Source organism: Petaurus breviceps, unplaced genomic scaffold (genome assembly GCF_028583685.1).
Source record: "Petaurus breviceps papuanus isolate PSGF00001 unplaced genomic scaffold, PetGlider_PUasm1.0 79, whole genome shotgun sequence".
Lineage (NCBI taxonomy): Eukaryota > Metazoa > Chordata > Mammalia > Diprotodontia > Petauridae > Petaurus > Petaurus breviceps.
In genome coordinates this window covers 937,706-960,619 of record NW_027186523.1, presented here as the reverse complement: position 1 = coordinate 960,619, position 22,914 = coordinate 937,706, and the positions used below count along the sequence as shown (strand labels likewise).

The window sequence follows — 22,914 nt, the reverse complement described above, 5'->3', positions numbered from 1 at the left end:
ACACCGAATCCTTTCCTGCTCTCCTCCATTCTCCACTCACCTATCAAAATGATCTAAAGTTTAAGTCTGACTATATCCCCTTCTGCTCAATAAATTGCTGTGCTCCCTATCACCTCCAGGATGAAATATAAAACCTTTCATAAACTGACCCCTCCCCAACTCTCCAATCTTACATCCACCTGAGATCCAGTGACATTGGCTTGTCACCTGTTCCTCCAATAAGACACTCCTCTTTCCCTTTTTGGACTACAGCTATGTGGTGACGTGGCTAGATGGCCTGGATTTGAATCAGGAAAACTTGAGTTCAAATTTAACCTTACTAGGTTACTCACTTACCAGCTGTGTTACTTTGGGCAAGTCACTTAATTGTTATCAACCTTAGTTTCCTTAACTATAAAATAGGGATCATATAATACCCTGTGAGAATTAAACAAATTATTTGAAGCAACGCTTAGCACAATGTCTGGCTTAAAGCAGGCTTACTGAATGCTTATTTCAGGCTGTCCTTTACGCCCAGAATCCCTCATCTTCATCTCCTGGCTTCCTCCAAATCTATGCTAAAGTCTCACCTTCTGCAAGAACCTTGTCCTATCTCCCTCAATTTCGGTGCTTTCCCTCTGTTGTTGGTGTCTGTACATAATGGTTTGCAAGTTGTCCCACCCAGTAGACTCTATGAGCTCCTCCAGAGAGTAGGGACTAGCTTTTGTATCCCAAGCGCTACTTATAATGCCTGGCACACAGTAGGCGCTTAATAGCTGACTATTATTGGTTGATTGAGAGCTGGATTTTGGGTTGACCCAACATTAACATGACTGCCATAATAGCCAATGGAGGTTAGCGGCTGTAGGTCGCGCCATAAATTATTTACTCTGAGCCAATTCAGTCTAATTTGTAAACTGTCTTAACAAGCATTGTAGCACACTTCGCTTGTAAACGGTTCTGAGGTGTAGTCTTTCTGCCGCGCCTACATCCGCAGCTCGATGATTCGGCACTCGTCCTAGCCCCCTGCCAGTCTACCCCTTCGGACGAGGACCCGCCCTTCTTCGTCTCAGGGAGTGGATTCTCTTCAAGGTTTGGGCCGATAACCGACTTATCGATCCCCTCATCTTTTAATTCTCCCACCTGGCGCGAGGCACTGCCGGGAGGGAAGGCACCAACGTAGGGGTCTGTAAAGATTCACTCCAGGGTCTAGATAAAATTCTGGTTTCCTTTCTAGTGGTTCGATACACTGGCGGAAGCACCAGTTTCGGTCTGTTTCATAGTCATTCGGTATGTGGGCGTGGCCCTCCTAGGAACGCGACTCGGGAAAAGCAATACGTGCGTAGCGTGAAGGGGCGGGAGGAAGAGGGCGGTGAGAAGAGCGGCTGGTAGAGAACGCGCGCGCTCCCTTACTCCTCGGTCAGTTACGTACGCGCACGCGCACGCGCGTGTCCCGGTCTGGCTCCGCCCCCACACGCTCCCCCGCCCTTGAGCTCGGGCTTGGCGCAAAGGCGCTTGTTTGTCTGCAGGTTCCTTAACGGAGAGCGGCAGAACCGGCGAAGATGCCCGGAAAGCTGAAGGTGAAGATTGTGGCCGGGCGCCATTTGCCTGTAATGGACCGAGCGAGCGATCTGACTGATGCCTTCGTTGAGGTTGGTGCTCTGTCCTGCCCTGACTCATCAGGCAGCTGCAGATCCGGGGAGGCTCCTGCCTACCTGTGCCCCGGCTCCCTCGGGCTCTGGTGCACCTTTGCCCCCCTCCAGTGTGACCTTCTCGGGGATGTCTGCACCGGCACACGCCCATGGCATAGCCTAAGCATTGCAATGGTCAGACCCTGTCCAGCCTGCATGCTGTGTGTGTGACCCTGACACAAGGACATTGGACTAATCCACCTGGCCAGTCAGTAGACTCAGAGGCTTTGCTGGGCAGACACTTAACGATGCACACATTTTGAAGGGGCATGTCAACGTTATAGACAATTTTAAAGATTTAGTACTTGTGTTATTGCTGTTGTTTGCAGTTAGAAGCTGGTGTGAATTTAGAGAATCACAAAGTTTTAAATTGACTATTTTCTTTATGGTAATAATTCTCCAAAATAGAGATGCATGGGCATTTCCAATATAACTAATACTTTCTGCTCTTGTTTATGACAGTAGATCTTTTGAGCAGATCTCTAGGGGCAAATTTACTCCCTTAAGGTAGGAAACCAATTAAATGTTACCATCCATTTAAAATTGCACAATTTTCCCCCCAAACTAGTAATTATTGTAAAAGTTATGCAAATTAATATAGGCCTAGGGCCCTTAAGGAATTAATTCTGAGTCTGATAGAAACCAAGTAAAAATGGAAACTAATATTCACAGCTTTAGCGCAATACTCTGCATCTTTTGGCTATTGATGCTCTAGGACAATTGTTAGATATTTCACAGTTCATATCTGAATTTATCATTTTTATTTATGACATAAATCATCCACATACTTTAAGGACTCCATCCATAGATATATGGGCAAATTTCTAGCATTGGGCTTTGAAAGCAAATAATCTGAAAGCAAAAGTTTGCTGAATGTAATATTAAAAGTTCTGGAACACTTTAAGTTCAATTCAAGAACAATTTATTAAACACCTAATATGTACAAGACTTTATGCAAGGCACTAGGGATACAAAGAAAAAAAATACAAAGATTTAGTATCCCTGCCCTCTAGGAGTTTACATTTTACTGGAAGGTACTATAGGTAATGATACAAATTCATTTCTAATGGGAGAAAGCACTAATATGGGAAAGAGAGGGGTGAATGTTAGGAAAATCCGGTATAGGGAATAACCTTTGAATTGTTTTGAGAGAAGACAGAGATTCTACAAAGTGGAAGTGAGGATGGAGTGCAATCTAGATGGGACATCTAGAGAAAGATATGGAGGTAGATGTAATACCATCTGCAGGGAATAGTAAAGCAGCCTAGTTTGACTGAAATGGAATTTTGTGTGGAGGAGATAAATAGGAAATAAAACTGGAAAAGTACAGGGGAGCGAGATTTGGAAAGGCTTTAAATGCTAGACTAAGGAATTTGTATTTTATATTAGAAGCAATCACTGAAGATTTTTTCATCAGGGAGTGACATGGTCAGACTTATGTTTAGGAATATCAATTGTGAAAATATACCTGGAAAGGTTTGGAAAGGGAAGAAACTAAACACAGAGAGATTGAAAGTAGGAGACTTTTTCACTGGTTGAGGCAAGAGGGTGGGTAATGAGGGCCTGAGCTAGAGTGGCTGCTCTTTGAATGGATGGACGGGGATAGATAGGAGAAATATTGTGGACATAAAATTGATAAGATTTGGTAGTGGATTTGTTTTGGAGGGTGAGGGAGAGAAAGATTCAAGGATGGCTCTTAGGTTGCTAATGTGGGTGGCTGGCAGAATTGTGATGCTCTTAAAACATTTGCATATTAGTCATCTTGTAAAAAAAAAACCCAAGAAAAATAAAAATTGTACTTCAATTGTACTTAGAATTTATCAGTTCTCTCTCTTGAAGGTGGATATCATTTTTTATAATGAGTCTTTTGGTATTGTCTTGAATCATTGTATTGAGTAACTAACTAGCTAAGTCTTTAGCAGCCAAGTCTTTCACAGTTGATCATCATTACAGTATTGTTTTATACGATGTGTATAATTGTGTATGATAATCTGCTTCTGCTCACTTCATTCTATATCCATTCATATAGATTTTTCCAGGTTTTTGTGAAACCATCCCTCTTTTCATTTTTTATGACACAATAGTAGTCTATCAAAATCATATACTTGTTCAGCCATTCCCCAATTGATGGACATTCTCTTCAGTTTCCAATTTTTTTTGCCAGCACAAAAAGAGCTGCTATAAATATTTTTGTTCACATAGGTTCTTTTCCTTTTTCTTTGTTCTATTTGGTTTTGCTGGGTCAAAGGGTATGCACAGTTTTATAGCCCTTAGGCATAGTTCCAAATCCTTCTCCAGAAATGATCTCTATTTCCAGGAGAAGATCGGAGTCATTCAAAACATTGAACAATTTCCCAAAGGCAATCTAACCTGCTCTCCTACTTTTCTGTGCTCATTGTCCTCAATGTCTATCCACAGTCTCTGGACCAGCTCTGTGGAATGTTCACCCAGCTCTATATCATAGTTTGAACAATAGGCATTTTTTGGTAGACTATACACTTCTTTAGGGCTAGGACCTTTTTTTCCCCCCTTTTTATTCCTCAGGACCTAGAACAGTACCTGACACATTGCACATACATAATATTTGTTGAAAATCAGTGAGTTGAACCACTTAGTATTTTCTGTGTTGGGTAGTTATGCTAAATTGTCTAATTGTGGATCACATTAGGACCCTTGGTAGTTTTCTAGGGCTTGATGCAGTCAGCATACTTATATATACAATCTTGTTGGATATTGCCATCTATAGGGAAATTCTTTCTCCAGGTCACCTTGTGTTGAGCATGTTTGTTTTATCTCTTGCATTTTTTTTTAAATTATAGCATATCATCAAAGATTGTCCTGTTATATTTTTCAGGGCAAATTATTTAATATTGATATCTGCAGAGGAGATGTTAATAGTCAATAAAAACTGGCATTCTTTATTCCTTTTGGTCAATGTTTGAATTGTAAAAATATGTTCTATTTTAGAATGTGGTTTGTAAAAGCCTACCTTTTTCCTTCTCATACCTTTATCATATATATATCTAGAATATGTGTAGATTATTTTCATGAAGATTTTGTGTACATGAACAATTATGCATATAAGTTAAATATTCTCTTGGTCATATTTTTATGTTAACTACTGAAGCCTAGATTCTTTCGAGACCTTTTTCTTTCCATCTTTCAGAGAACTTGAGAACCAATCCCTTAATGCCCTCAAAATTGGGTTATCATTTGCATGTATCACCTCTTTGTTTACTTAGTCTAGTCCAGCAGCTCATCTCATTTTTTTAGATTACATAGTATCATTTCTGCTTCCCCAAGCAGCACATATGAGACTGTGATGTTGAGTCTACATATAGCAAACCCATTGTCATTGATAGAGGAAAATACTTATTACAGATCTTTTCTATTTGAGGTCTGTTGTGCTTTAATCCCTCAATACATTCAGGATGATTTTCTCCAGTTTTTTCTTGCTAAGCTATCTGTAAACCTTTTTTCTCCCTACTGTTTCTTGTTTTATGAAGTGATACTACTCATAATCTTCCACCATCTTCTTTTGTAAGATGTTTATGTTTCAATGACTTTATGTTTTAAACCAGTATTGCCTTTGGCTACCATAATTCTCTGCTTAGCAAGAAGATCATATCTTCATAGACTCAGCTGGTTTTTAGGCATTTTTGCTCATTGTGACAAATGATTTATATTGTTTAAACTTCCTTATTTTGCTCATTGTGAAATGATTTATGTTGTTTAAACTTCCTTAGGAAATATTTTTTATTCATATGTTTTTTTTTTATTCATTCAGCACCAGCAGCTTGTTTGCTTAAGAGTTTCTTTGATTGCATAACATAACTTCTGGCCTTAGATGTTACTAATTGTGTGAAATAAGCCACTTTATGGATTAATTGCAGTGTTAATTTTTTGTTTTAAAAATTTACATTTAGTTCACATTCTTTGTGATTATAATACAACAATTCTTCCTTTTAGGTGAAATTTGGTAACATGACATTTAAAACAGATGTGTATCATAAGTCCCTTAACCCTCAGTGGAACTCAGAATGGTTTAAATTTGAGGTAAGATTTTAATTATCCTTATAAATAATGTTTCTTTAGTGTGTTGCACTATAGTAGTTTATAAATATTGTGGGGGTTTTTCCTGCAGAAAAACATGAATAGCTCTTACAAATTTTGGTTAATATCTTCTGTACAGTCCTTAAAGACACATTATCCTATGCCAACCCCAAATTTCTGAGCCTTTTATTTTTGGATATGTTATTAAACATTGAAATATAGAAAAGAATAAATCTCCATTACTATCTTATTTATTTGGCTAAAAAGCAGTATACTTTACCTTGTGAAGGACTATATTTACCAAATTTATTTTTGGATTATTTTTCTTGTATTTTCAAACAGTAGTTGATACAGTATTAATATACAGGATGTGATCACTTGAATTTTCTCATGTAAGATGTAGTTTTGATCCATCAAATAATCTAAAGCAGTAATGCAAAAAAAAAACCCCAGATTTCTACAGGCTATACATTGACTTAGAAAACCACAAATTAACATTATCTGTTTTGTATTATATTTTTATTGTGTTAAACATTTCCCAGTTACATTTCAGTGTGGTTGGATTCTATGCTTTTGGCTCGGGGGTACCAGGTTTGTACTAAAATGTACATTTTTACAATAGCCTGTTACAAGTCTTTCACAGTCCTTATCATAGCTTATCTGTTTGTCAAGAGCTGTATAGAATTAGTTAGTGCTCATCTACAGAGCCTGACAAATAGTAAGTATTTTATAAATGTTAGCTATTATTATTATTATCTTTGAATGATACTGTCATCCAGTACATATTTCACCTTAGATGACAAGGATGAAAGGCAGGTAATGTAGTGGCTAGTCAGCTGGCTCAGGAAGACCCTAGTTCAGGGATCAATTCTGAACACATACATGGCTATATGATTTTAGGCAAGTCACTTAATCCTCCATTATCTATTGCTCTCAGCCTGGAGGGAAAGGTCAGAGCTATGAGAAAGAGTATTTATCCTTGACCCTTTCATCTTCAGTGTTTTAATCCATCATTTGTATAAAAACATAGAGGGTATGCTTATCAGTTTTCAGGTGACACAGAGCTGGGAGTGATAGGTAATAAAATAAAACTTCATGATTGAAAATGATCTCAGTAGCTGAAATATTGAAAGAAAGATGATGAAATTTAATAGACATAAGTGTAAAAGTTTTCTGTTGAGGTTAAAAAACAATTTTATACAGATAGAATGGGGAATATATGGTTTAGCAACAGTTCACATAAACAATCTCTGGCGGTTTTATTTGACTACACTCGTGAACCAGTAGTGTAAAAAGATTGCTTACAATCTAATGTATGTATATTGTAGGGAGTGTTGTGTTTCATTTGGAATACCACATTTAGAAGATGCCACAGTGGGACACTGATGAGTTACAGTTAATCGAGAGAGGAGTGATCAGTGTAGTGAATGGTTGAAAGAACTGTGCATTTTTATTTTTGGGTAATGGAAGACTTAACATTTGAAACAATCGAAAGGTTTCTAATGTGAAAAGGCTGAAACTGGTAGGCACTGTGGTATAGGGGAAAGGACATGGGACTTGGAGTCAAAAGAACTGGGTTTGAATTCTGGGTCTGATAACATGTGACTTATTAACTGAGTCTCAATTTCTTCATTTATAAAATGGGGAGAATAATACTTGTGTTTCCAACTTACGGAATTGTTGTGAGGAAATACCTTGTAAACTGGAAAGCATTATGTAAATGGAAGTTTCTACTATTAGAATCTTGATGATGATGATTATGATGATAATGTTGATATTCCAAAAAGCAGAACTAGTACAAATGAGTGGAAGTTACAGGGAGGGCACTTTTGGATCAGTAAGAGAGGACTTTTTTCCCACTAGACTTGTGATTATTTAGAAGGGGAACTCCTGATGAAGAAATGTTTCCATCATTGTAGATCAGCACCAGCTCTGAAAGTTATGGTCTTAGAGAGTTGTCTGGGGTAGTGTGCTGTTTAGTGGCTTGCTCTGGGTCATGCAGTCAAGATGTGGGTTGTGAACCTGCATTTTTCTGACCTCAAGGCTGTGAAGCCATCTTCTCTACCCATTCTACTATTTCTCAAGAAGAACTAACATTTAAAAGTTGTCTAAAAAAGAAACAGGTTGTTTTGCAAAGCAGTAAATTCTCTGTCACTGGAAATAGCCAAGCAGAGGTTAGGGGTTTCTACATTGGGTAGGAGCGTAGATGAAATGATCTCTTCTGAGGTCCCATCTAATTCAAATTCTGTGGAAGAAGTGTTCTTGTTTTGCTGTAGCTAATAAATAATAATAATAGTTGACATTTGCATAGTGTTTTAAGGTGGCAAAGTGTTTTATGTATTTTATTTTGTTGCATGTTTTCCTCACAACAGACTTGGGCAGTCTTACTATCCCCATTTTACAGATGCTTATAATTATTGGAGGAGAGATTTGAAACCAGTGATTCTCTCTTGACTCTAAGGCCTTTCCTCTACACTAAATAGATTTTCCTAGCTTCCACACCTCTACAATAATGCTTTTTTGTCATTATAGACTATAAAGAGCTTTTTCAATTTAGATATTTAAAATTCTCCTTTTAAAGAATTTAAGTATGGAAGGTTTTGATATATGAACTAAATTTGCCATTTTTAATTTTCTGCTTTTGGATAATTATAAATAAATCTTTTTGATCTCTTTAGCTAATTTATATAGTGTTTATTACAATATTAACCAGGCATATTTTTTTACAATAAAACATGAATGTATGAAGAAAAAATATTTCATGCGTTGTTCATATTTTATGGTGATCACGTCCTGTTTATGTGTTCAGTTCCATTAGAAATTTGGGAGAAAATTTCTTTGCATTATGAGAAATGTCATATCCTCTTGTTATATATTTTATTTTTTATAATTTAAGACTTGATATTTCATATTGGAATATAATTCTAGGTGGATGATGAAGATTTACAAGATGAGCCTCTGCAGATTACAGTACTTGACCATGATACTTACAGTGCAAATGATGCCATTGGCAAAGTGTATATTGATATTGATCCTTTACTGTATAGTGAGGCTGCTACAGTCATCTCAGGATGGTTTCCAATTTATGACACCATACATGGTAAGGGTTAATATTTTAAAACAAAAAGATTTGATTTTTTTTTTTTTAAGATTTCTACATCACTGGGTTATTTTATTGAAAATATCTCTATTTAAAAACATACCTTTAGCAGACATGTAACAATTTAAAATGTGACTCCTGGTCAGTCTTTACATTATGGTAAGAAAGTGCATTATTTATAATTAATTTAACATAACAGAAATTTATTAATGGTCAAGGCATTGTGCTAAATCCTGGGATACTTTGAAGTGTCTCAGATATGAGCCATTGTCTTTAGAGAACTTGTAAACTAGTTGGGGCTCACAGGTTGGGGGAGTATCACTGAAATACACAGATAAATATAATACAAGATAGAGAATAAAGATAGAGAATATAAGGTATCAGAGTAACTATCTACCAAAGAAGAATTTTAGGAATATTTAAATAGGTTGTTGTTGAATTGTTTTCAGTTGTGTCCGACTCTTTGTGACCCCATTTAGGGTTTTCTTGGAAAAGATACTAGAGTGGTTTGCCATTTTCTGCTGCACCTTATTTTAGAGATGAGGAAACCTAGATAAGCAGAATTAAGTGGCTTATCCAGGGTCACACAGCTAGTGTCTGAGGCTGGATTTGAACTCAGGAAAATGAGTGAGTCTTCCAGACTTCAGGCCTAGCACTCTATCCACTTTGCCACTTAACTATCCCATTTGAGGCGGGAGAGACTACTTTTAGCTGGGAGGATCAGGGATGTCTCTATGACTATTGTGAAATTTAACCTGAATTTTGAAGGAAGATAAGAATCCTGAAAGGCAGAAATGAGGAGGGAAAGAATTATAGGTATTGAAGATAGACTTTACAAATGTGGAGGAGGCAAGAGATGGCACGTGGAGCAAGTCACCCACTGTTGTAAAACAAAGATAGGAAGAGAGTTTGGAGTAAGAATGTGAACAGACTTACATTCAAGGTTAAGTGATAAATATTTTATATTAGAGGCAATAAGGAACCCCTGGAGATTTTTGATTAGGTTTGGGACCTGTGTCTCAGGAAGATTATTTTGTGGTTGTGTGGAGGCTGGATTGGATCTTTCCCACCATAAACTCACCCTTCCTCATATTTCTGTTGATGGTGCCACCATCTTCCTGATCAGCAAGAATTAAAACCCTTGAGTTATTTTTGACCCATCCATCTCTTTCACCCTTATATTAAAATATGATGTATGGGGCAAGGATCCTGTCCATCTTCCTTACAACCATCAAAATAATCTTCCTAAAGCACATGCCTGACCATATCACTTCCCTTGTCAAAAGGCTTCAGTGTTTCCCTCTTGCTTCTTGGACAAAAATGTTGCCTTTTAAAGCTATCCATAAGCTAGGTTCAATCCTTTCTTTCCAGACTTAATTTACATTAGTTCCTTTCTGTGTTATAGGCAAACTTGAGTGCTCTCTTTTCTATGAAGTTGACATTTTATCTCCTGCCTTCCTACATTTTTGTAAATTGTTTTCCAATGCTTGGAATCTTCTCTTTCCTCATTTTTGCCTCTCAGAATCTTTAAATTACTTTAAGAGACTGCTTAGATGCCATGTCTCCCACTGAACCTTTCTGAATCACACCTGTGTTAATTTTCTCTCCTTCTAGGTTACCTTGTGTTGACTTATCATTTACATATATTACATGTTTAACATGTAAGTCACTAATGGGTGGAGACTCTTTCATTATCTTTTTATTCTCAGATTCTAGCACCATGAAATTACATCCAAAGGGCAGCCACTGTGTATACCCTTTGGTCTAGCAATACCATTACTAGGTCTGTATCCTAAATAAATCATGAAAAAGGAAAAAGGATATGTATGTACAACAATATTTATAATAGCCCTTTTCGTAGTAGCAGAATATTGGAAATTGAGGGGATGCCTATCAATTGGGGAATTGCTGAACAAGCTGTGGTAAATGAATGTAATACAATTTTTTGTGCAGTAAGAAATGAACAGGCAGATTTCAGAAAAATCTGGAAAGACTTGTCTAACTGTTTACACATAGTAAGATTCAATAAATATTTGTTATATTGAAATGATAAATTTAATTTTGGACTTGTGTTTGAGATGTGGTGGGATGTCCAAGTAGAAATATAGGACTTCAGAGAGATAAGACGTGTAGGCTTTCTTGATGATTTATATTATGTTATTATATGTATTTTACATACCATGTTTTACACATAAATATGTATTATATATTCTTTGTATATAGATGAGTCATCTGTATATAAGTAATAATTGAGCCCATGGGATCAGATAAGATTGCCTATGGAGAAAATATCAAGAAAGAAGTCATCTCAGGGCAGAGTTTTGGCGGAGATGCTTATACTTTTGAGAGTTGGAGATAATGAACCCACATTTATATAGTACTTTAAGATTTGTAAATTACTTTATACCTAGTATATTATTTCAGTTTCACTATAATCCTTTGAGGTTATCCTAATTTTCTATGATAATTCAATCAAGTATTTATTGGCTTAATATGGCTTACTATGTGTAAGGCATTGTGCTCACCTCTGGAAATACAAATACAATAAAAAAGAAAGACAATCCCTGACTTTAAGGAGCTTAGTTCTAATGGGAAAACAAGCCATAAAAGAACCTATTAAAGGGGGTAGGATGGAGAAAGAAAGTGCCTACTAGAAGGACATGATGGAGGCATCCAGGAGAGTTCAGCCTGGTAGGAAATGAAGAGATAGCATTCCTGGGTGCAGCTCTTTAAAGGAGGTTCTGGAAGGAACCTAATCAGGGAGAGAAGTCCTACGGGCAGAGAATAGTTCTGAGGTGTTAGTTCCAGGACTAAAGTGAACTTTCAAGATGAAGAGGTTTCTGGGGAAGTCGAGAGGAGGGCAGCCTGTTGGGACAGTAAGAGATGACTGACCAGAAGAGGAGGCCTAAGAAAGAGCAGTGTTATGGAAGCTAAAGGAGGGAAAGTATCTAGGGGAAGGGAGTAGTGTTGAAAACTGCAGAGGGCCAAGGAGGATGAAGAGTGAATAAAGATTGTCATCAGATTTCATAACAAAGAGGTCATCCATCTGTAACCTTGACTAGGATAATTTCAGTAGAATGGTGAAATTAGAAGTCAGATTCTAAGGGGTTGAGGAGTGAGTGGCAAGAAAAATAAGAAAGGCAAGGTGTATAGAAGTTTTTTTTTTAATAGTATTTGTTCTCCCAATTATATGTCAAGACAATTTTTTTTAATTTAAATGCTTTATTAACTGCTGATTTACATCATTCGTTTCCGCCAGATTTTGAGTTACAAATTTTCTCCCCGTTTTTCCCCCACCCATCCCCCCAAACAGCAGTCCCACAGGGTATCCCCACCTCCAATCTGCTCTCTCCCATATTTTCTCCCATACCCGTTTCAACTTTTCCAGTGGATCTCTATGCCTCAGTGCCTGTATATCTTATTTCTTAATTACATGTAAGATGGTATTAATAATAGTATACACACACACACACACACACACACACACATATATATATATTTGAATATTTGATTTTAAAACTTTCAATTCCAGATTCATTCCCTTCCCCCCCCCTGCCACCCACCCCCACTGGGGGGACAAGCAGTTCAGTATAGGTTATACATGTGTGGCTAATGCAAAACAATAACATAGTAGATGTATTGTAAAAGACTGACTATTTTTCCCTCCCTCCTATCCCACCTCCCACTTGTTCTATTCTCTACTTTGATCCTGTCCCTTTTCAAAAGTGGGTGCTTCCAACTTCCCTCCCCCCCAGCGTGCCCTCCCTTCCATCATCCCCCCTCACATCCTCTTCCCCCCCTATTCTCCTGGAGGGTAAGATCCCCTATTTAGTGTGTATTTCCCTCCCTTCTCAAGCCAGATTCAATAGGAATAAGGTTGACCTATTCCCTTTTGCCTTCCTATTCTTCCCCTCCATTGTAACCATTTTCCCTTGCCTCTTCTGTATGAGATAGTTTGCCCCACTCTGTCTCTCCCCATCTCCTCTCATTATATTCCTCTCACCTCTTAATTTCACCTTTTAAGTATCATCCCTTCCTGTTAAATTGGTCCCGTGCCCTCTATCTATGTATACCTGTAAACGTATATACACACATTCACATATGTATTCATATGCCCGCATACCCTCATATAAAGACATATATATACATACATACATATATATATATATATATATATTTCTAATCCCTTCAACTACTGAGAAAAGTTTCATAGGTTACAATTATTGCTTTTCCATGTAGGAATGTTAATAGTTCAACTTTGGCCAGGTGGCTCAGCGAGCAAGAGCACCGGCTCCAGTGCCGGGACGACCCAGATCAAATCCGGGCCCAGACACTCAGCACCACGCCCAGAAACAATAACTGGCCATGCAACCCCGAACAAGCCACTCAACCCCGATTGCTTCAAAAAAAAAAATAGTTCAACTTTGATAAGTTCCTTATGATTTCTTTTCCCTATTTACCTTCTCATGCTTCTCTTGCTTCTTGTATCTGAATGTCAAATTTTCTATTCAACTCTGGTTTTTTCAGCAAGAATGCTTGAAAGTCCTGTATTCCACTGAATGACCATATTTTCCCCTGAAACAGGATACTCAGTTTTGCTGGGTAGGTGACTCTTGGTTTTAATCCCAGCTCCCTTGACCTCCGGAATATCACATTCCAAGCCCTTCGAGCCCTCAGTGTAGAAGCTGCCAGATCCTGGGTTATCCTGATTGTGTTTCCACAATATTCAAATTTTTTCTTCCTGGCTGCTTGTAATATTCTCTCCTTAATCTGGGAATTCTGGAACCTGGCTATAATATTCCTAGGAGTTTTCTTTTTGGGATCTTTTTCAGGAGGTGATCGGTGGATTCTTTCAACCTCTATTTTGCCCTCTGGTTCTAAAGCATCAGGGCAGTTTTCTTTGAGAACTTCCTGGAGGATGCTTTCTAGGCTTTTACTTTGGTCATGGCTCTCAGGCAGTCCAACAATTTTTAAATTATCTCTCCTGGATCTATTTTCCAGGTCAGTGGTTTTTCCCATGAGATATTTCACATTGCCTTCTATTCTTTCATTTGTTTGGATCTGTTTAACAGCATCTTGATTTCTCATAAAGTCATTAGCTTCCATTTGCTCCAATCTAATTCTGAAGCAATGATTCTCCTCAGTGAGCTTTTGAGATTCTTTTTTCATCTGGCAAATTCGACTTTTTAAGGCATTCTTCTCCTCATTGCCTTTTTGAGCCTCCTTTGCCATTTGAGTCAGTCTGTTTTTTAAGGTATTATTTTCTTTCAGTCAGGCTGTTGACTCTCATTTCATAATTTTCTTGCATTGTTCTCATTTTTCTTCCCAATTTTTCCTCCACTTCTCTTATCTGCTTCTTAAGGTCCTCTATGGCCTGTAACCAGCTTGTATTTTCCTTTGAAGCTTTTGGTGCAGGAGTTCTGACTTCACTGTTTTCCTCCTGTTCCATGCCTTGCTCCTTCTTATCCCCAAAATAGGAGTGTAATGTTGGAATCTTCTGTCTGCTTTGTTTCCTTTGCCTGCTCATTTTGCCACTCAATGATTTGACTTTTGGGCTTTTTGCCACAGTAGGACTCTGCCACCAGACAGGGGAGTTTTCGTCCCAAACGCTGGGGTTTTCTCAGCTGCCGGAGGTATTAGATGGGTGCCCTCTCTGAGGTCTCCACATGCTCTGGCAAGCTGGACACACACCCCAGGACCTCCACCCTAGACTGCAATCCAGATCCAAGCAGGTTAAAGCAAGAGCGATGACCCCTCAGACTGGTGCTTGGTCCCCCTACACTCTGCAGGCCAGGAGCTGAAGCCACCACATGGCGCTGGCAGGCTGTGCTGGCGTCTCAGGGGTTTCTCGCTCCGGGGGTAAAAGCCACGCACTCCCACTTCCTGGGTCCCAAAGTCCAGACTGCACAGGCCTCTCACCTTGTCCTTCGCATCTACGTATTGATAAATCAGGAAACAGCCACAGCTGCTGCTGATCTGGAGTCCCTCTGGCTGGCGGCTGGTGGGGCCTGCCCTGGGGCTAAAGCCTTGACGTGGGGCTGGGCTTGGCTCCCAGAGCACTGCGCTGGCCGATTCCTGCCGGCCTGCTGGGCTGTCCTCAGCGGGAGGTTAGCTTCTCTGTGTCATTTTGTGGGTTCTGCAGCTCCAAAGTTTGTTTAGAGTCCCCTTTTTACATGGATTGGGGAGGGTGGAAGCCGGAGCCGCGGGAAGGTCGTGCTTCTACTCCCAAGACAATTTTTAATAATTGATTTTTAAAAGATTTTGAATTCCAAATCTTTCTACCTCCTTCTGTCCCTCTTCCTTTTTCCTAAAATGGAAGCAATTTGATAAAGGTTATGCATGTGCTATCATGTAAAGCATATTTCCATGTTAGTCACAGTTGGGAAAGAAAAAAGAGCTCAAAAGGAAAAAACCCCACAGAAAATCATGTTAAATGAAAAAAGTATGCTTCTGTCTGCATTCAGAGTACATCAGTTCTTTATCTGGATGTGGATAGCATTTTCCTTTGTGTAGCCTTTGTACTTGTCTTGGGTCATTGTGTTGACTGAGAAGAGCTGAATCATTCATAGTTGATTGTCACGCGGAGTTGCTAATTCTGTGTATGATATTTTCCTAGTTCTGTTCATTTCACTTTGCATCAGTTTGTACAAGTTTTTCCAGGTTTTTCTGAAATCTGCCTGTTCATTTCTTATTGCATAATAATATTATATTACATTCATTTATCACAGCTTGTTCAGCCATTCCCCAATTGATAGGCATCTCCTCAATTTCCAATATTTTGCTACAACGAAAAGGGCTGCTATAAATATTTTTGTATATATAGGTCCTTCCCCCTCTTTTTATGATTTCTTTGGGATATAGATCTAGTAATGGGATTGATAGATCAAAGGGTATACACAGTGGTTGCTCTTTGGATGTAGTTTCAAATTGTTCTTCGAGGATGGTTGGATCAGTTCACAACTCCAGCAGTGCATTAGTTTCCCAATTTTTCCACATCCTCTCCAACATTTTTCATTTTCCTTTTTTGTCAAATTAACCAGTATGATAAATGTGAGGCAGTATCTCAGAGTTGTTTTAATTTGCATTTCTCTAATCAAAAGTGATTTAGAACACTTCTTCATATGCATATAGATAGCTTTGATTTCTTCATCTGCCTGTTTGTATCTTTTGGCCATTTATCATTTGGGGAATGGCTTGTATTCTTATAAATTTGACTCAGTTCTCTATATATTGAGAAATGACACCTTTTTTCAGAGATACTGTAAAGATTATTTCCCAGCTCTCTGCTTTCCTTCTAATCTTGATTATATTGGTTTTATTTGTGCTTTTTATTTTATTTTATTTTTGCCTTTTGGAGGGCAGTTGGGGTTAAGTAACTTGCCCAAGGTTACACAGCTAGTATTTTTGTGTGGGTGTTAAGTGTCTCAGGCCGAACTGAACTTGGGTCCTCCTGACTCCAGGGCCAGCGCTTTACTCACTGCGTCACCTAGCCGCCCCAAGCTTTTTAATTTAATATAATCAAATTATCTATTTTACATGTCATAATACTCTCTGTCTCTTGTTTGGTCATGAATTCTTCACTTTTCCATAGATCTGACAGGTAGACCATTCCTTGTTCTTCTAATTTGCTTATGGTATCACCCTTTATGTCTAAATCATATATCCATTTTGACTTTATCTTGATATATGGTGTGATATATGTTGTTCTATACCTAGTTTGTGCCGCATTTTCCAGTTTTCCCAGCCTGTAACTCACTTATTTTCTCCATTAAGAATTTTGGGTGCTATACCACTTTTTGCATATATATTTAGTGTTGATATTACTTCATTGTCTATGATACCTTTTTGTAAGATATAGATTCCTTATCTCTTTTAATTAGGTCTATTTTTACTTTTGCTTTGTCTGAGATCAGATTGCTACCCCAGATTTTTTTTTACTTCAGCTGAAGAACAATAGTTTTTCTTCCAGCCCCTTACCTTACTCTGTGTGTCTCTCTTTTTCAAGTGTGCTTCTTGTAAACAATGTATTGTAGGATTCTGGTTCTTGATCCTATCTGCTAAACACTTCTATTTTATGGGAGAGTTCCATCCTATTCACCTTCACAGTTATGATTACTAACTCTCCATCCTATTTTTCCTCCTGTGTGTCCTTTCTCTCCTTTCACCCTTTCCCTCCTTGATAGAGTTTTGCTTCTGTCTGCTGCTTTTCCCTGATCTGCCTCTCTTCTGTCAGTCCCTCCACTTATTTATTCCTTTACTTAATCTTTTCCTCTCTTGCTTTCCTGTCCAGTAAGGTAGATTTCTATATTCAACTAATTGTGTCTGTCATTCCCTCTTTAAGCCAATACTGATGAGAGTAAGGTTCAAGTGATGCCTGTTGTCCACTCTTCCTTCCACTGTAATAGGTTTTTTTGTACCTCTTCATGTGAAATAATTGACCCCATTCTACCTCTCCCTTCCGTCTGCACCCAGTGTTCTCCTCTTTCTCATCCCTTAATTATTTTTTGTATCATTTCCTCTATGTGTGTTCCTTCTAGCTATACTATTAGTGGCATAATTTTTAAGAATTATAAGTATCATCTTTCCACATAGGGATGTAAACAGTTCAGCTCCACTGAATCCCTTATGTTTTCTTTTCCCTTTTCCCTTTTTTCGGCTTCTCTTAGGTCTTGATATTGGAGATCAAATTTTTTGTTCAATTCTGGTCTTCTTATGAAAGCTTGAAATCCTGCTATTTCATTGAATAGTCATTTTTTCCCTTGAAGTATTATGCTAAATTTTGCCAGGTAGATAATTCTTGGTTGTAGCCCTAGCTCCTTTGCCTTCTGTAATGTCATGTTCTATGATCTCTGATCCTTTAATGTTGCAGCTGCCAAGTGCTCTCTAATCCTGATTGTGTCTCCCTGATATTTAAATTATTGCTTTCTGGCCACAGTCAGTATTTTTTTCCTTGACCTGATAGTTCTGAAACTTGGCTATAATGTTCCTTGGAGTTTTTATTTTGGGATCTCTCTCCTGAGGTAACTGGTAGATTCCTTCAGTGCCTATTTTGCCCTGTGGTTCTAGGTCATCAGGGCAGTTTTTCTTTATATTTTCTTGAAAGATGCTGTCCAGGCACTCCTTTTGATTATGGCTTTCAGGTAGTCCAGTGTTTCTGACATTATCTCTCCTGGATCTATTTTCTAGGTCATTTGTTTTTCCAGTGAGGCATTTTACATTTTCTTCTGTTTTTTTCATTCTTTTGAATTTGTTTGATTGATTCTTGATATCTCATAGGGTCATTAGCTTCTACTTGCCCAATTCTAACTTTTAAGGATTGGTTTCCTCAATTAGCTTTTGAACTTTCTTTTCTCTTTGACTAACTGTACTTTTTTTTTTTTGGAGGGCAATTGGGGTTAAGTAACTTGCCCAAGGTTACATGGCTAGTATTTTTGTGTGGGTGTTTTTTGTCTGAGGCCGAAACCGAACTTGGGTCCTCCTGACTCTGGGGTGCTCTACTCACTGTGCCACCTAGCCGCCCCCAACTGTACTTTTTAAGGAGTTGTTTTCAGTGGATTTTTGTGTCTCCTTTTCCATTTGATCAATTCTACTTTTTAAGCAATTGTTTTATTTTTCCAAGCTGCTAGCTTTTTTTTTTCATAATTCTTTTGCATTACTCTCATTTCTTTTTTCAATTTTTCTTCTACTTTTCTCATATGATTTTGTAAGCTCATTTTTGGGCTCTTCCATGAGTTCTTTCTGGGTTTGAGACCACTTCCCATTTTTATTTGGGGCTTTGCCCATAGGAGTCTTGCCATTGTCTTTCTTTTTTGAGTTTGTGTCTTGATCTTCCCTATCATCATAGTAACTTTCTGTGATCAGATTATTATTATTATTATTTTTTTGCTCATCTTTTTTGACCCTCTTCCTCTCTTTTAAATTTGAGCTCTGCTCTGGGAGTAGAAAGCTCACTGTCTCAGGCCTCTTGTGCCAGGGGCTGCAGGACCTGGTTGTTTACCTGGCACTACACTGATGTTGCCCTGAGGCCCATAAGGGACCGTTGTGTCTGGTGAGGGAGTGGGATAGAGGGTGGCTGGTGCTGCTATAGGCCGTAGGGGTCTGGGTGCTTACCTGGTGCTGAGCCAGGGTCCTAGTGCTGGTGTCTGGTATATGCTGAGGCAGGTGGGGTGTTTCTTCATTTCCGCAGGGCTACACTGTAGTACCTGGCAGTGTGGTCATTGAAGACTGTTTGCCTGGGCTGTGCTGAAGCACCTGGCAGTTCTCAGAGCTGGAGTGTACCCATTCCCTTGGCTATTGCTGAGGCATGTGGGGGGTTTTGGTGTTGGCCTGCTCCACTGCACTGGGGCTTAGGATCTCCCGCTAGTTTGCTGAGGTAGTGCTTCCTGCAGGTTTGCTAGAATGCTTCCTGTCCTGGAATGTGCTCCCCTTTTACTTGAGTGAGATCTTTCTTGCTGATCTTCCCAGTTTCTTGGGCTAAAAACTTTTTACCCCATCTTTTTGCTGGTTCTCCTGTTTTAGGATTTGTTTTGGGGTGCTATTTTATGATTGTTTAGAGGTGAATATGAGAGAGTTGTGGCGATTTACAGCTTTCTCTGCCATCTTGGCTCCCAGAAGTCTGTATAGAAGGTTTTTTGAGGTTAGTAATAGAAAGGCAGGAAAGATACAGGGAGATAGCTTAAAGGCAAAGGGCATGATATGATTAAGTGAATTTTTCTTTTTCAGGACAAGGGAGACCTAAGCATATTTGTAGGCAGCAGGGAATGGTCAGTACAGAGAAATTAAAAAGAAGAAATGTTATTTCCAGGGTTTGGAGCAGCCACTTCAGGAGTCTGAAAGTGAATCAATTTGAGATGAATGCAAGGAATGTCATGCAGTAATGAGGACCCAATTGAGTTTACATAATCCTATATACCTGGTTGTATGACTTTAGCTTATTAAAAGGGGAGTCTGAGTTTAGCATTATCAGCATATCTGGCAGAGAAGTGGGCAGGGGACTAAAGGGTGAAGGGTGGTGCTTTGCTGAACAAGTTTAACTATAGGTTGCAAAAGGAGAAAAGTGAAGCCAAGGACTGGGAGGTAAGGGAGGGGCAAGGGGACTCAATGTCTCAGTGAAATTTAATAATTTAATTTTAATTTTTGGTATTTTAACTCCTGTGTGTGATTTAACTTATAATTTAAAAGTATTCATCATTTTATTCTATAATTGAAAGTTTTTGTAGTTTATCATTATATAAGAAGAAATATTTTTTTATATTTCTTCAAATGAAAGAAGTCTTAGGGGAAAAAGTCTTTTGTGGTTTTTCTAAATTCATCACTGAATTATTGCTAAATGTGTAAGTTATGGCTAAAGATAGAACCATAATAAGGAAGAACAGTGTAAAATTTCATTAATCAGCATCCCTGTTTTTTGTTCTATAGACTAGACTATATATAGACCAGCTAATTTGGAGATGTTTTTCACCAAAAAAATTGACTTGAATTTTTTTTGGGGGGGTTGTGCTTAATTATTATGTACTGAGGTATGAAGTTGAGGCTACTGAGGTGAAGGTTTTGTGATCTGTGTTGGAAGAAGTACTCACACTGCTGATGAAGGAACTTTTGAAATATCAAAATATGTTATAATGAGAAGGTAGTCTGAGAAGTTTGAGATATGGACCCAGAAACCCAGGTTTGAGTTCTGGTTCTGCCACTTACCAAACTACTTAATATTTTGGTTTCTTTGTTTCAAAATGTAAATAATCATCATAAACTAATTTATTCTCCTGTAGTTATGTGAGAGACCATAAAACCTTTTTGAGACCACAGTATTTGCTGTAGCTACTGCCACATCAGGCACCATAGGAGGAATGTTGGAATTGTCTAAGAATGCTCATAAAGAAAGGCTTCAAATGTTACTATGGTAGAAGTGACTTGAGAAAAGTAATAAAGATATGCAGAAATACATTGAAAGATTACATCAGTATCTAACAGCTATATGGTGTAGATAATTTAAACATATTATTACTCAGCTATAGACAATAGCAACAAAATGCAGAATGGAAATCTGTTATATTACCTATTTTTGGCACTACAAAGTGGATAATAGACCTAGAAAGTTTCCAAACAGAAGCAGCCTGTGTAGTGTTAGTAAAACACAGGGCTAAGATAGCTATAAAAAGATGAACACTTCTTGTCAAAAAGGAGTAAAAGGATTGATAGATATTTTTAGAGCACATGACAAATAACTGAAATATTTTTGGAACAAACTCACCTTAAAACTGAAGTAAATACTGCCAGATTTGTGAGATAGAATCAGGAGTAGATTATTTCCAGATGGAGCATTTGAAATGGCTATGATCCAGGAGTGGAATTAAAAAAACCACTCCAAGGGGAACATTCGAAGAACTTAATCAACACTATGTTAACAAAGAAGCACGGAACAAATATCAGTCATGCAGGTTTGTTTATAGAAATGGAGGGGTTTATTAAAGTTGATGATTCAGAATCGGGTTATTGCCACCAGAAACAATAGAATGTTTATCCTCAAAGGAGCCTTAATTTATTGATCAGTGCAGTTTATGCAGTGAAGTGGTGGAAACATATCTCTGCAGGTTGCAAACATTTACCACTTACTGGTTATCTTGAAAGACATAATCAGGTCACTTGCTATCTGTTATGAAGTATAGATGGCAAATCCATGTATTACAAATGTACCCTTCCTGCACCTCCCAATCCTTGAGAATTCAACAAATAAAAACTACTAGAAATGAAGCATTGTTATAAGATAGAACTGACTATAACATTAACAGAACTATCCAGACATAACATTGGCCCATAAAACTTAAAGATAGATTTTAATGGATATTGCCTTGCTGAATATTCAGAATCACCAAACTGCATGGAATTAAGAACTTTCAAAATATATAAATAAAAACCACGTGGGAACAGGATGAGATTATATGTTATTCTGGTCTCCTTTTTACTATTGGAGCTGTCCCAAAGATGATTTCAAAGAGTCTACACAAAAGGACCTTAACACCCTCATACTCTTGTTCATTTGCTTAAACCAGTCATTTTATCAATTTATGTAACCATATGTAGAACATAAATTATTGAAAAGAAATAGTAAACTAGTGACTTGTCTTTGGGCCTTTTTTTTTTAATCTAAACCCCATCAGAAAGGATGAGAATAATAAGATAACAATGATAACAGTAATATCATTGGTTATAGGGGACATATAGTACCAAAGTTTGCAAACACTTTACATATATTATATCTCATTGGGAAAGTATTTGGCATGTACTAGGATGAAAAATATTTGTTTGACTGGTAGGTAGAGTAAGTGGAGGTGTGTATAGTATGAAGTAAGACTGAAAAATTCTTCATCTTCTGAGATTGGAAGGAAGGAGGAGAAAACAAGTGAGAACAGAAGTTTTGTTGTGTAGAGGAATACAACTGAAGTTAGAGTTCAGGTTGGTTATTTTTGTTCTTGGTGAAATCACAGCAGTTATCAGAGATGTTGGGTTTGCATTCTGAAGGCTTGAGGAAGACTGATACGTGATGTGGGGAAATGTAATAGGGAGTTTATGATAGATAAATAATTATCAAGCAACAGTCCATGCCAAGTATGAGTTTGTAAATGAAGTCCTTAAATTTACTACTTTATTTAGCAGTGTGTGGAATACTGGGATGAAGACCAGAGAATTTGGAGTCTTGGTTACTAAGATTTTAATAGGTCAGGAGTGGTGAGAGGTAAAATAGTTAAGGGATCTAGAGTAGTGGTTAAGTAAATGGTTGAAATAACTGTGTGATCAGAAGGACTAAATGTAACAAGGGGCCAAAACCATGGTTATTTTAAAGGCTGGAGAGGGGAAAGATAAAGGAATATTTTGGGGAAAAAGTATTGATGTTGCTTTTCTAATGTAATACATCAGTATGCCAAAAACTTCTAGTTTCATGGGTATGAAAACTAGTCTTAGAGAGTTGTTTAAAGTTCAGAAAATTTAAATGTTTTGCCCATAGTCAAGGGAGGATTTCAGTTAGGTCTTGCTGGCTCAAAGTTCAGCACTCTTTTAGTTATGCTAAGCTACTCCTATAATAGGTAATTTTAT

General features: G+C 37.9%; 1 protein-coding gene across 16 annotated transcripts in view; it reads left to right on the top strand.

The window, feature by feature from the left end:
- The first annotated feature begins 536 nt into the window (after positions 1-536).
- The window catches only part of LOC138175780 (C2 domain-containing protein 5-like), a 133,542-nt gene continuing 111,164 nt past the window's right edge, over positions 537-22,914 (top strand). For 4 of the 16 annotated variants that reach the window (XM_069106255.1, XM_069106256.1, XM_069106259.1 and 1 more), the window contains exons 1-3: positions 1,295-1,631; positions 5,640-5,726; positions 8,652-8,823. In XM_069106255.1, coding sequence (XP_068962356.1) covers positions 1,542-1,631; positions 5,640-5,726; positions 8,652-8,823 — 349 coding nt within the window. In that variant the 5' untranslated portion in view covers positions 1,295-1,541. Of the gene's footprint in view, positions 1,270-1,291; positions 1,632-5,639; positions 5,727-8,651; positions 8,824-22,914 lie in introns of those variants that run through there. The other 12 variants (XM_069106258.1, XM_069106260.1, XM_069106262.1 and 9 more) reach the window with 8 other exon arrangements.